Source organism: Scomber japonicus, chromosome 23 (assembly GCF_027409825.1).
Source record: "Scomber japonicus isolate fScoJap1 chromosome 23, fScoJap1.pri, whole genome shotgun sequence".
NCBI classification, from domain to species: domain Eukaryota; kingdom Metazoa; phylum Chordata; class Actinopteri; order Scombriformes; family Scombridae; genus Scomber; species Scomber japonicus.
In genome coordinates this window covers 16,605,058-16,617,661 of record NC_070600.1, presented here as the reverse complement: position 1 = coordinate 16,617,661, position 12,604 = coordinate 16,605,058, and the positions used below count along the sequence as shown (strand labels likewise).

Genomic DNA, 12,604 nt, shown 5'->3' with positions numbered 1-12,604 from the left:
TTCAAGTGTCCAAAAAACACCATGTCCATGAACATTTGGATGTAAAGTGATTTGCTGATCAAGGCAAGTAACAGACCTTTTAGGGTATAGTGCTTATAAAATGTTCCACAGTTGTTCCCAAAATACAGAGCTACATCAACATCAGTGCAGCAGATTTTCTCAGTTTGCATTTTTATATTCCACAGCATTTTATAGCACCATTCCTTTTATTACATTTAGCAGCAGAGTCAGTACCAGCTAGGACAATGCTTATAGAATATGTGAGTCCATCTATACATAAAGCAGGCTTCTGTCCCAAGAGAGAAACAAATGTCAGTAAGGCAGGAGAATTGCTGACTTGATCTCCTTTCCAGTCCTCTTGGCACAGATGGCCCACTCAGTCCTCAAAAGACTAAGAGGTCAAATTCCTATCTGGGACTCAGTGAGGCAACATCAGCATTGAAAGTTTGTGTGGTGTACCAGATGCAGTCTAAGATCCTCCTTCAAATGAAACTATGAGACAATAAAATTTAAATTATTATTATTATTATTATTCTTAGATTACTACTGTGTGCTTTTAGCTGTAATGCTGTCATTGAATAATACAGAAAAGTATGTAAATAATGACACAGCTCACAGGGAATATGATGCCAAGATAGGAAATCTTTTATTACAGAGAAAAAAAAACTTTTCTTCCAAAATATAGAAATCTGTACAACTTCCGCACAATCAATTTACATGAACTGTACAAATTTACAGCAGTTCATCACAACATACCCAAGGAAAAGAAACTCAACACGATAAAGATGTACTGACATGAGATCACAAGATAGACAGCTTTTCATCTTGGGTAAGCTCAGATTTTTTTGTCTATTTTCTGGTTTTGTAAGTAAATAGAAAAAAAAAAAGGAAAAAAAAAGAAAAAAAAGAAAAAGAAAATAAAAACAAAGGATACGTCTACACTTACAGATCATGGAAACTAATATTTTTTTACCAAAACAACTTTGGTCCTTGCCAACACTCCCATCACAAATGGCTTCACTTACGAAAAGCGTTATCCATGTTAAAAGATGAAATACAAAAAAGGAATACATCTAAAAACACCTCAGGATAGCAATTATTGGCACTTCCCATGTGTAATGTTATGTACTCTACCATTTGTTGTACAGTTACAATACATTCTACAATATGTAAAAACACCTCAAATGTGAAAGTGGCAATAATTCAACTAATTGATGACAATATTGACACAACAACAACAAAACTGCTGTTCCCTTCCCGTTTCATGTCTCAACATGCACAACTTTTCCATAAGGGTATTTATTGAATGTCTGAGGCCTGAGTTTGGCAATACATTCCAGGAGAGACTCCTCGCGTCTCAAAGAAAATGTCACACAACTTCAACTTGACATATTTAGTGCATTTTATGTGCTATTTTATCTCTGACTACTCAAAGCACTCTTACAACAATTCTGTAACCTATGTGCGCACAAGCTGAATGGATGCCATTTAAATAACCCAATATTACTGAGGACTTAGACCATTTTCAGTGGTGGTAGTACAATTCAGGTGTTGAAGGGAATTTTGGATTTTTTTAATTTTTTATTTTGTAGGTCTAAAAACAAGGTCTGTTATAAGTGGGTTAGATCACCAGACTAAAAATCCTCTTAAAAAGCGGATGAAAAGGAGCAAAATGGGGATGGCAGAGTGGAAAGATGAGAAAATCTACCAGTGTGACCATAAAATACATCTAGAGAAAAAGTGAGACAGGACGATCATCTCACATCCGAAATATAGACCAATCTCATGACATCTCGTCACATGACATAAAAAAAGCTATAATGGAGCAGTGTGATTTAAAACTGGTTTCCGTCATGGAAACCAAAGCTCTGTGCTCCCATCCCAGCGAGCTCCTCTCCATCTGGCCAACATAGAATCACTGCTTTTCACAGATTGCTGAAGGGAGTATCAGCAGAGAGCAGGGGAGGAGGGGTTTAGGGGGTTGCAGTGCGTCAAAGGCTATAGCTCTATTACCCATGATCCTCTCAGGCTTAGGGGAGCTTAAACACCCATAGGTCTGGCGATGACTGGTGAACCAGCCTGCCGTGACAGATTTGGCCAGTGGCTAAGGCCCGAGCGGCGCCTGTAGCCGACCCCAGCATCTGTTCCAGCTTGCGGTTACCACTCAGCCCCAGAACCAGGAGAGAAATTGGGGTACGTCAGACAGCCATCACATCCTTTCATATGCGTGTAAACAAAGTTGCTACTCAAACTCAGTAATCAAGTGCAGCGCAATCCAGTGAGATGAAAACAAAAAAACAATGGCCTAGTACCCTCAATTCTTCATCTTTTATCCATGTTTCCTTGTTTCTCACTAGCCCCCCTAGTGCAGCTTGAGCACCCCATGCGCGTGTGCTGGTTTTTATCCATCACTGCTAAGGGAGGGTTGAGGGCTTCCGGTCAGGGAGGGGGATGTTGAATAAGTCCAGAGGAGGGGCTGGAGGGATTTTAGCTGCCCTGGACAAATGAGTCCGGCCCTGGCCCCACCTCTCTCACACACCAGCTCCCCGTCCCCACCTTCCTTACCCAACTCCCCGCGGTGATGGATGATGATATGTGTCACATTACGTCTACCTGCATCCACAGGGGGTCAGCTAGCAGCATGCTGGCTTGGCTTTTGGCTTAACAGGAGGTCTGAGCTGAGGGGTGATATGTGGCACTTGAGGCACTCTAACCCCCACACTAAAGGGGTGGGGAGGGGGTGGAGGATGTTGCAGCTGCCAGGCTGGAATGGGACACCTCCAGTGAGGGTCTGGGCAGCACATTGCGCACCAGGCTGGCTCACATAAGCCTGATATTAGTCTAAAAATCACAAATGGCTCATAATTCATGACAATGAGGTCTCTGTAAGGCAATGCACCACACAAAAGTCTTTCCCTTAAAAAGACCTTGGAAATAATATAAATCAAAATAGAAGGTTGACAAGGCCCGGTGTTGTTTATAATTCAAGTTAAAATTAATCTCTGAACAGTCGGTGCTCCAGACCTCCCTTTGGCCAAAGTCTCACACAGTCATCACTTAGTCCAGACCTTTCAAACTAACCTTTTTTTTTCTATCAGTAACACAAATCACCATCTGTGTGTGTCTGGGGGGGGAAACAGCTTAGCTCTGCATACTGCCAGAGCGCTGATGAACAGTGCCATATGAACGGATGACAGAATGTTTCTAACATACCACCAAAAAATACTCTCCACCTAAAGAAAAAATCAACAGCTCTGAAATGTTCACAAATACAGTGTAAAAAATGGTTTTGAAATCCAGAGTTGCACACTCCCGATTCAATAGACATTAGTCTATCCCAACATGGGAGCTACAGTATGAACAAATGGCTAAAAATGGGGAGGGCAATAAAAACGGTGTGAAAAGATGACATTCGAATGGATGGAATGCAGGCGATTTTCTCTAAAAAGTACACATCCCACACAATCTCACGTCAAAGTGCATTCAATGTCAATTCTAACAGGGCCACAAGACCAGAATTTGGGTAAAATAGGCCCCCCCTTTGCTACACTTTGAATTTTGGTGATGTAGGAGACGACAAAATGGTGAGGGGAAAAGGGGGCAACTTAACAACACAGGAACTTGATTGTGAATTTCAACAACATTCATTAAGGGAGGGAGGAGGAGGAGACTAATCCCCTGCCCTACCCCTGGAAAGCTACACATACATGGGTGATGGGAGGGCGACAGTGCAATGGGACACACTGATATCCATAGGTAATATGTGTCACAACACATTCCACTTGCATTCAGGCCAAGAGTAGGTTTGAGATGTAGGTTTTCTGAAGCTCAGGTCTGATGGTGGAAGGTGGAGGAAGAGAGGTTAGACTGAAAGCCTTTGCTCTAACAGCTACAGGTTAGAGAAAACTAATTCCCTGTGGTCCAAAAAGGGTGTTTTATAGAAAATAGAGATGCTCTTGTTGGGTGTTTCTTTAACCTGTGCTAAGATATCAAAAAGGCATAGTCTAAACCTCAACTTCTTCCTCACCCAGGAAATAAAACAAATTAAAGAACGGCAAATTTAAAACCCTCTGGATTTTGAAATTCGAGGGGGGTAGCTCCTGGTAAAAAATTCCTTACAATTTAGGTTTTGGTGTTTTGCGGTGGTGTGTTGAACATGTACCCATAGTAACCACAAGTAAGAAAAGTGCAAAGTCAATGTTGATAGCCCCTTCAGAGATGGAGCTGATCACCATGTTGTTTACAGTCGGGGGTGGGGGTGGTGGGGGATGGAGTCGGTCTCCATGGGGGTTCCTGGTTGGTTGTTGGTTGGTTGGTTGGTTGGTTGGTTAGTTGGTATAGCTGCCCCAACAGTTCCATTTCCACAAAGCCTCCCCGAAAAAAAAAAAAAACGGAGTGCCCAGCTGATCCAATGACACAACAGAAAAGATGATAATGGGGAGAGAGGGTAAAAAATATCAAACCTACAAGGTTTCCATCACCTGGACGATAGGCCACATCCTCTGTTTTTTTTTTCTTTTTCTTTTTTCTTCTTTCACTATTTCATTTCATATTCTTAGCTTTAAAAGGCTCACCCTGACCTGGTCAAATGATCTGACCAGCCACGGCGTGACCCTGAACAAAAAGTAGGCCGGGGTGACAGTATGCCTCTTTAACTGGACACAGTCATCATATTGTAGGCTTTGGAGGGACTGGTTCTGCCCAGCACCATCAGTTCCTCCTTGCAGCTGATGTGACTGTCCACCATGGGGCTCACCGACCCACTGTTTCCTGAGGGGGAGCTGGTGGTGGCTGTAACCGGCATTATCATGGGGCCGGGCTGCGACTCATACAGGACGCAGATGGAGCCATCCTCGCCAATACGGTAGGACACCTCGAAGGGGTCCACCCAGAGCGTGAGCTCACTGGGCAGCAGCATGTAGAGTTGCTGGATGGTCAGGCCAATGCGCTGGCCCGCCTGCCCCACCAGTGGGTCCATCTTGTGGTTGATGCGAATGCAGCGGTAACCTGAACCCTTGCAGGGTCTGTCTGGGAACCAGTGGTGCTTATAGTGCTCTGAAGGGATACAAACAAGAGAAAGAAGATGGAGAGAAAGTTTAGCTGCGGAGTGATTACAATCAGGCTGCATGTAATAACTTATACTGAGGGTAAGATAATAAGGACATGTGCACTGATAAAAAGGTTGAGATTAGAGGGACCAAATAGAAAATTATCATAACTGTGTAGATACTGTTGATAGGAATGCTATACACACACAAACACGGGAACTGGAGTGAACTACAGTTGAACAAAGGTTGAAACAGAGAACAGACAGACTGTACTTTGTGTTAGATAAGACCACCTAGGGCTGTAACAGTATGGATTTTTCTTTTTACTGTGGTGAACGTATCCCTGTGATTTGACAGTTTGCCAATGCCCAACCCCCACGAAAAAGGGAACTATAACCTTTTTTATTATTATAGTAGTATGTCTGTGTGTGATAATGTTGTTTTGATTACAACACCATACATTTTCCACGAAAGACCAGATTCGCTTCCCTCCCCAGCACAACATAGCAGTGGATTCGGCTCAGCTTGATTCACTCAGCGGGCCACGGAGGCAGTGTAAAACCCAAAAACACACAGCCGGAGCCACTGCTGTCTCTCCCACTGTGGAGTTAGATGGTCGGAGGCAGAGCACTGCACCCTTCCAAACCCATGAGTGCTACGCATGGCCAAATGCTGTCAGGAAAGATTTCTTGCATGGAACAGCGATGTTGAAAACTATGATTGACCCCCACTGCACTCTGTCCACATACAAGCTGGCTCACACGGGTCAAACTACTCTATAATACAAAATATTCAATCATCTGTTGTAAAGAATATGCATAACACACACCAGAGTGGTGTGTGTGTGTGTGTGTGTCTGCCTTCAGCTCCACTCGTGAGGCAAGTGAGGATTAATGCAGACACACAGAACTGCTGTGAGTATCAGAAAGCTGGTGACAATGGTGCGTTCACAGACACTGCCAGCTTCTGTAATTTTCACCAGCAAAAAAAATAAAATTAAAAAAGTAAATAAAAAAATAAAAATAAAATTTGCTGTGATGGTAATAAGCTCAACCCCACGGGAGGCATCACATGACTGAGTATTGCAGTAATGCTGTCATTACCACAGCCCAAAGTCCATGTGATTTAATAAACATTGTGGCTGTAAAGCTGTTTATTGTCAAAAAGGAGAACATCATAAAAAGCAACTGTGGATTTAAAAGAGATTAGATTATAGATTAATATATTATATAATTATTTAAAATCTGCCTAAATGTTTGGATGAATTAATGTGCTATAAAACATTAGCGTCTATTGTTTAACAGTGTGTTCACAAATATTAAAGAAAGCTTTGTGATTAAGATGAGCAGATTTTACTTTGTGTTACGTGTTTTTGCCAAGGGGCAACTTTTAGGGTTATGAAACGGGATGAGATCTGACTTGTTAAAAAAGGTAAATCAAATCTATTATTCTGTCAAAGCCATTAGCTGTAACTTTAGAGATTGAAGATAGATATTTTTGTATTAAAAAAAACAAAAAACATTTAAAACCCACTTATTTAGTTTCAATTAATGTAATTAATCACATTTGACTTTTGTGACTGCATGTTTTCTTGTTATAATTAAACCCAAAGCTTCTAAAAATAAGCAAAATGTACTTGTTTTCACAGAAGTACAGGGCGTTCAAGAGTGCAGTGGCAAAGAAAGGAAAGAAAAACATCACCACCTGTTCTAGGCCTGATAAGCAGCCATAAACAGGCAGCCAGCGGCACCCTGGGCGTACGTGACAAAGAGAGGGCCATTGAATTGCACAATCCCTCCCCTGGCCATCGTCAGTGTCAAAGTCTCCCATGACTGGCTGAACAAAAACACCAAAAGTGTTGAAGTCTCAGCCAGCCATCTGGGACACACGGCTCCGCCTCTTAAAGGGAGAGGATCCTATTTTTCTCATCTGTGTGTGGAAGTTTTTTTTTTTTTTTTTTTAAGAGGAGCACTGAAACCACTGACTCAGAGTGACGCCACTCACACTACACTTCAGGCATTTTAGTGGTTAAGATGATGAGAGAAAAATTAAACTGTTGACTGTAAGGTATGAGTATATAAAAAGGAAGTAAAATGTGACTCCTACTTTTCTTACAATCTCACTTTCAGCATATTAGAAAGCTTCCCAACCTTATCTCACTGTGATATATGAACAGTTTTAAATCTTTCCTTTGTTCTGACCTTTTCATTTACTGACCCTCCCCGCTTTAGAGAGCACACATACACCCCCCCCCCCCCCCCCCATTTACTCTGACATGGCTCATCCATATTGAGTTCCCATTCATGCTTACTGCATTGTGGCCAATGAAAAACGTTGTAAGTGAAGTAGGCCAGCATTCAGGCCGGGGCCCGGAGGCCACCTGTATGCATCCACAGGATAATAACACCCCCCCCTCCCTTCCTTCCTCTGTGCACCGTGTCTTATCACAGAAGGCTGTATACTGCCGAGCTAATGGAGGGGCTGGCACTCGTGAATGAACACAAGAGGCCTGGATGATCTTTCAGCTTCGGACCGAGCGACAAAGGCAGCTACCTACAAAACCCCCGAGCAGCTGGGAAAGGATCAGCTCAGCGGGGCCTATTCTTAAAAACCAGGGCACACAGGGGGAAAAAGGGAGGAGGTGAGGGACGGAAATGGGCAACGGAAAAAAACAAGCAGACGAACGTGCGCTTAACACCTAAAGAGTTTAACGAAAGAGGGTTGTTTATTCATTGTAGCTGACCTCTCAACAACACTATAAGTGAGCATGCTCCAGTTTGGCCACTAGGACGCTGGGTATTTTCCATTGGAGGCCATTTTCTAGAGCAGCGTCAAATCTCGCTGCTGATAAACAGGAAGAATCAAAACCTAGACAATTACATAACTATTATGATTTCAACTTGGGTCATTGGGACTAATTCCCCCCCCCACCCCCCCTTCCCTCTCTTCCCTTCAGCTAAGCACAAACACGAGAAGCAAGGCGCCCAGCTTTTCAGTACACAGACACAATAGCAAGTGATTGTAGTTGTGTTCCCAAGCACAAAGGCACTCTGGCTGGCCTAGTTTAGCAACAAGCCCCACAGGGTACTATCACACACACTCTGTTTTGTTGTCACATAAAACTGCCATGTGGTCAACATGGGTCTTTTGTTTAAAATATTCTTATTTCTATTTAAAAGTAGATTATATTAAGTTAAATGCTATTATTTTTGTATCAACAGCAGTCTGAGGAAAGGTTGAGGTTTAGCACACAACATATAAAACCTTACAATTTACACCACTTTGATGTGATTAATGTTTATGTGCTCTAAGTATAGGGTGGTTTACCGTGTTTCAGTGGATTTCCCCCCTCCCCTCCATTTCCTCACTCATTATTCTGCACTGCCTCCGCCTTTAATGTCCTCCTATAGGCGCCCACCATAACATCCCCTCCCCCACACACACACAGGCCTCACAACAGACTTGGTTTAATCCTAACTTTTGTCTGTTTACAAACACGGCTGTTGTAACTCAATTTGATTTTCTACACGATTCATTTATCAGAATTTAAATTTATCCATTTATCACACCTCTTGCCAATATGGTGCAGTTATTTTTCTACGGTGCCAAATGGTGAGTTTAGGATCGCCTTTGTACTCCTGCATTGTTTTTCCACCACCTCCATGAAAGAAAACAAGTACAAATCTTTTTATTTTAACGCTTATATTGGGTTGTGGCCTTTATAGACTATTCATACTGATCTTTTGTCTCTATAAAGAGTGATATTTCATTTTAAAAACGGGAAAATGCGCGACAAGTAAGACATTGAGGCCCTTATATAGGATATGTAGGTCATCGGCTGCTCAGGAGATGGAGTGAGGCAGATGTATGGCAGCTTTAGAGCCCCAGAGACTGGAATGTGTTTACAGCAGGAAATGAGACACAATCCCTGAGCACCAATGTTCTCTAAAACTCTTACAGTGCTCAAATTAAGCCAGTAGGAAAAGCCTTGGGCGCGTAAAGGCGCCATATCCTGGGATATAGCCTACATTTATTTATTTTATTAAACTGCGCTTTGTTTACCATCTATTGGAAAACAACTAAGTGTGTTGTTTGTATAATGAACGAGGGAGGTGATTGAAATAAAGGAATAAAAATAAGTAAATTCGACGTTAAACTAAACACCCATTTGTGCGTTATGGTAAAAAAAACATTCCCACTAGAAACAAGCCAAACAAAAGTCGCAGGCTGTATTTTACACGACGGAGATTTTATAAAAATGAAAAAAATCGGTGCATTATTGTTATTTATAGAAAAATTGGTCCTATGTTGGACGTGTTTTCATTATTAACGCGTTTAGTCCAATGCATTACGTAATTGAGCAGCCTCTACTAACTCACTGGGGGCTGTTTGGCTTCATCGACCGAGGCGCACTTCCTTGTTTGAGCCAAGCGTTTCTTTTCCATCTTTCCATCCCTCCTCCCCCATCCTACTCTTCCTCCTCTCAAAAGTAACACATTTACACTCTTAAATTTTGTGTCTTTGTTTTAAAAATTTTCGATTTTGTATCAATTTAATCGTCGAACAATCGTCTTAGATCACCCGGAGTGTTTATAACCCCCTCCCCCTCCTCTCCCTCTCTCTCTCTCTCTCTCTCTCTCCTTCGTGCGCAAACATTGGTGCGCTGATAATGATAGTTGAGAGAACAAAGAAAGGCTTCTTCTGAATCCCTCTCAAACCGATTAACATCCGAATTAAAGCACTCACCGATTAAACAAAACCTAAACTTCAATCGTGTACGTGTAGTTTACAACGTGAAGAGCGTAGAAGAAATGTTGCGTGGGTGGAAATGAGTCATTTTCTGGGGTTTTTTTCTTACCTGACAAAATGTCCTGTAAGCTTTGGCTGAATGTTTGGACCTGTCGATCGTTTACGTGTCCTTTTACCCTCAGAAATCTCGACAGAAATCCGACGGCGGCGGTGATCTCCGGCTTCATCGTTCCCCGGGCACAAAGGGTATGCATTGAGAAAGGCAACGGCGACGATCCGTGCGCGTTTCTTCTTCTTTTTTTTCTTTACGTGTTTGTCCGACTCTTCGTCTTTCTCTCCGCTTCTGGGCTTCGATCCTTATCTGATGGCGCTTGTGTTGTTTCTCTTGACATTTATTTTCTCGAGGTAGAGGAGGGGAAAATTTTGTTGTTTCTTTTTTTTTCTCAGAGAGAGTCCGTATGCGAGGACGGTACAGTGTTGGATAACAGACGCCTGTTGTTGGTAAATAACAGGGGGTTGGGGGGGCGGGGGGTCCCTTGAGATGCCACGTTTACCGACCCTCCCTGCTCACTTTCCTCCACCAGAATGAAGGTTTTGGTGTGGGGGAGAGGGTTTTTATAGAGCCCCCTCCCTCCCCACTGCGCTGACACAAGCCGCTACAGCAACAACGGCTAACCAATCGCTGCTCATGCTACAGTCTGACGAGCCTCATATAGGAGGAGTGCAACCTTCAACGTCACAGCTCTGAAAATAAATAGAAGTACACACAGCATGAAACCACGGTGCGTTCAGGGGCTGTCCGCAATACGGGAAGTAGAAAAGAAAAAAAAAAAACGGAACAAAAGCGAAGAAAACAAAGAAAAAGTCCGGAGATCCTTGTTGAAGAAGTTTGATTCAGCAGCTGCAACTAGAAACGGGATATATCGGATGTAGCCTGATTCATTGTTTCTTTATTCTAGTCGTCTATTTTTTTTTTCTTCGTGCCTGTTATATATAATAATGTCTTTATTTCTATGGGCTAGCACCTTTTAAAGCAGAGGTTACAAAGTGCTATGACAGACAAAGCAAAAGCAGTAAAGCAAAGACATAGCCTACAACACAGAGAGCAGCAACAAGGCCAAAATTAAAATGAAATAAAATAAAATAAAAGACAATGACAGTAAATAAACAACATCACATAAAAGCTAGTCTGTAGAAATGAGTTTTAAGAAGGGATTTAAAAGAAGCTATAGATTCTACAAGCCTTATTTCCTCAGGCAGGAGATTTGTATTTTGCACATATGTACACTGATACTTAGAATATAGCCTAAAGAATAATAACAAAAACATGGTAACCCACACTGTGTCTATCCAGTTACATTTGGTTTAGTTTCCCTCAAAAGCTGAGGACTAACATCTAATCTTTTAACATGTTAACCTGTACTTTGTCACCTGGTAACAGTCTAGTAACTATCTCAGAAGCCAAAGATAGTATGGAGCTCAAATATAAAGACTATACCTTTAAAACTCAGTTAAAAACGTTTCTCCATTTGACTAAACCAAAAGTACTTATCATTATTCACCTTGCACTGAAATCTTTATCTATCTACAATTAAGTTCTCTGTTTTCAAATGATTAATTTTGCTTTACATGATTTTAATTATATTGTAATATCTGAAGTTTTATTTAATGTATTGTTTTATTGTTATTACCTAAAATCTGCAACACTGTTACAGATAAAAGTGGAAAAGTGTATGTTTTGTGTGTCATTCAAGGAAAAAAAGACATTTTAAATAGCCCCCCAAGCATCTGAACTTTATAGATCTTTCCCATTTATGTATTTATAATCCTTGTTTTGTACAGGAATGGGGTGTCCTGGAGGAAAAGGGATTTAAAGTGTTGATCATGTAATCCCAATCTCCTCAGCTAAATCTGACCAGAGATGTTTGTTGCATGTCAACCCATTTTCCTCCCCTTGTTTCATGTCAGCTGTTTCCTCTCTAATAAAAGCATAAATCTCCCCCACACCCACAAACACAATCCACACAATCGTTGTTTTTTAAATTGAAAGTAGCAGAATTTTATCAACCCACAAAGTGACACTATATCCTTCAGTTTATTTGAAAACTAAATTCACCAAATTTGGAGATACAAGATTTTTCATTAGACTGTGTCATTTTGGAAGTATTACCCAATTCTCCAATTTCCACAAAACTCTTTTTAGGTAATGTAAGTGTGGTAAATTAAGCTGTGGGTTCAACAATTCAATCTAATAGAAATAATGGTAGAAATAATATAATTCAGTTTAATACATATTTCAAAAATGTTGTGTCTCCCTTTTTTGGTTTGATTTCTTACTGAAAACTAAATTTGGATCTTAAACTACTTCATCAGATTGTTTACTGTACTATAATGTTCTGCATGTTCAAAGGCTTTTTTTTCAGGTCAAGTCGTGTGTGTGTGTGTGTGTGTGTGTGTGTGTGTGTGTGTGTGTGTGTGTGTGTGTGTGTGTGTGTGTGTGTGGGAGAGAGAGAGAGAGAAACAGAGAGACAGAGACAGGAAGAGAAAGCGAGACTGTTTACAATACCTTACTTAGGGATATCACCTCAGCGGTGCCTGGTTCTTTCTTACTCTGTGATTGTGTACGTGTGTGTGTGCAGGTTAGCGGATCTGCGGGTGAAAACAGCAATCAGCTGAAGAAAAAGTTCATCTTGTGTTACCCCATTAAAGACGGGGGAGGCAACGTTACGCCAGGAAGCAGAGAAATCTGCTTTCTTTTCAGAGACTGGTCCCTACGTGCTCATTAAAATCAGTGGAAAAATACAGGC

General features: G+C 41.5%; 1 protein-coding gene across 1 annotated transcript; it reads right to left on the bottom strand.

Annotated features, from left to right (window-relative positions):
• Positions 1-622: 622 nt before the first annotated feature.
• Positions 623-10,386, bottom strand: btg1 (B-cell translocation gene 1, anti-proliferative). The gene is made up of 2 exons (XM_053343943.1): positions 9,907-10,386; positions 623-5,055 (listed from the first exon to the last, which is right to left on the bottom strand). The coding sequence occupies exons 1-2, from the start codon at positions 10,049-10,051 to the stop codon at positions 4,652-4,654; spliced, it is 549 nt and encodes a 182-aa protein (XP_053199918.1). The 5' UTR covers positions 10,052-10,386; the 3' UTR covers positions 623-4,651.
• Positions 10,387-12,604: the final 2,218 nt, after the last annotated feature.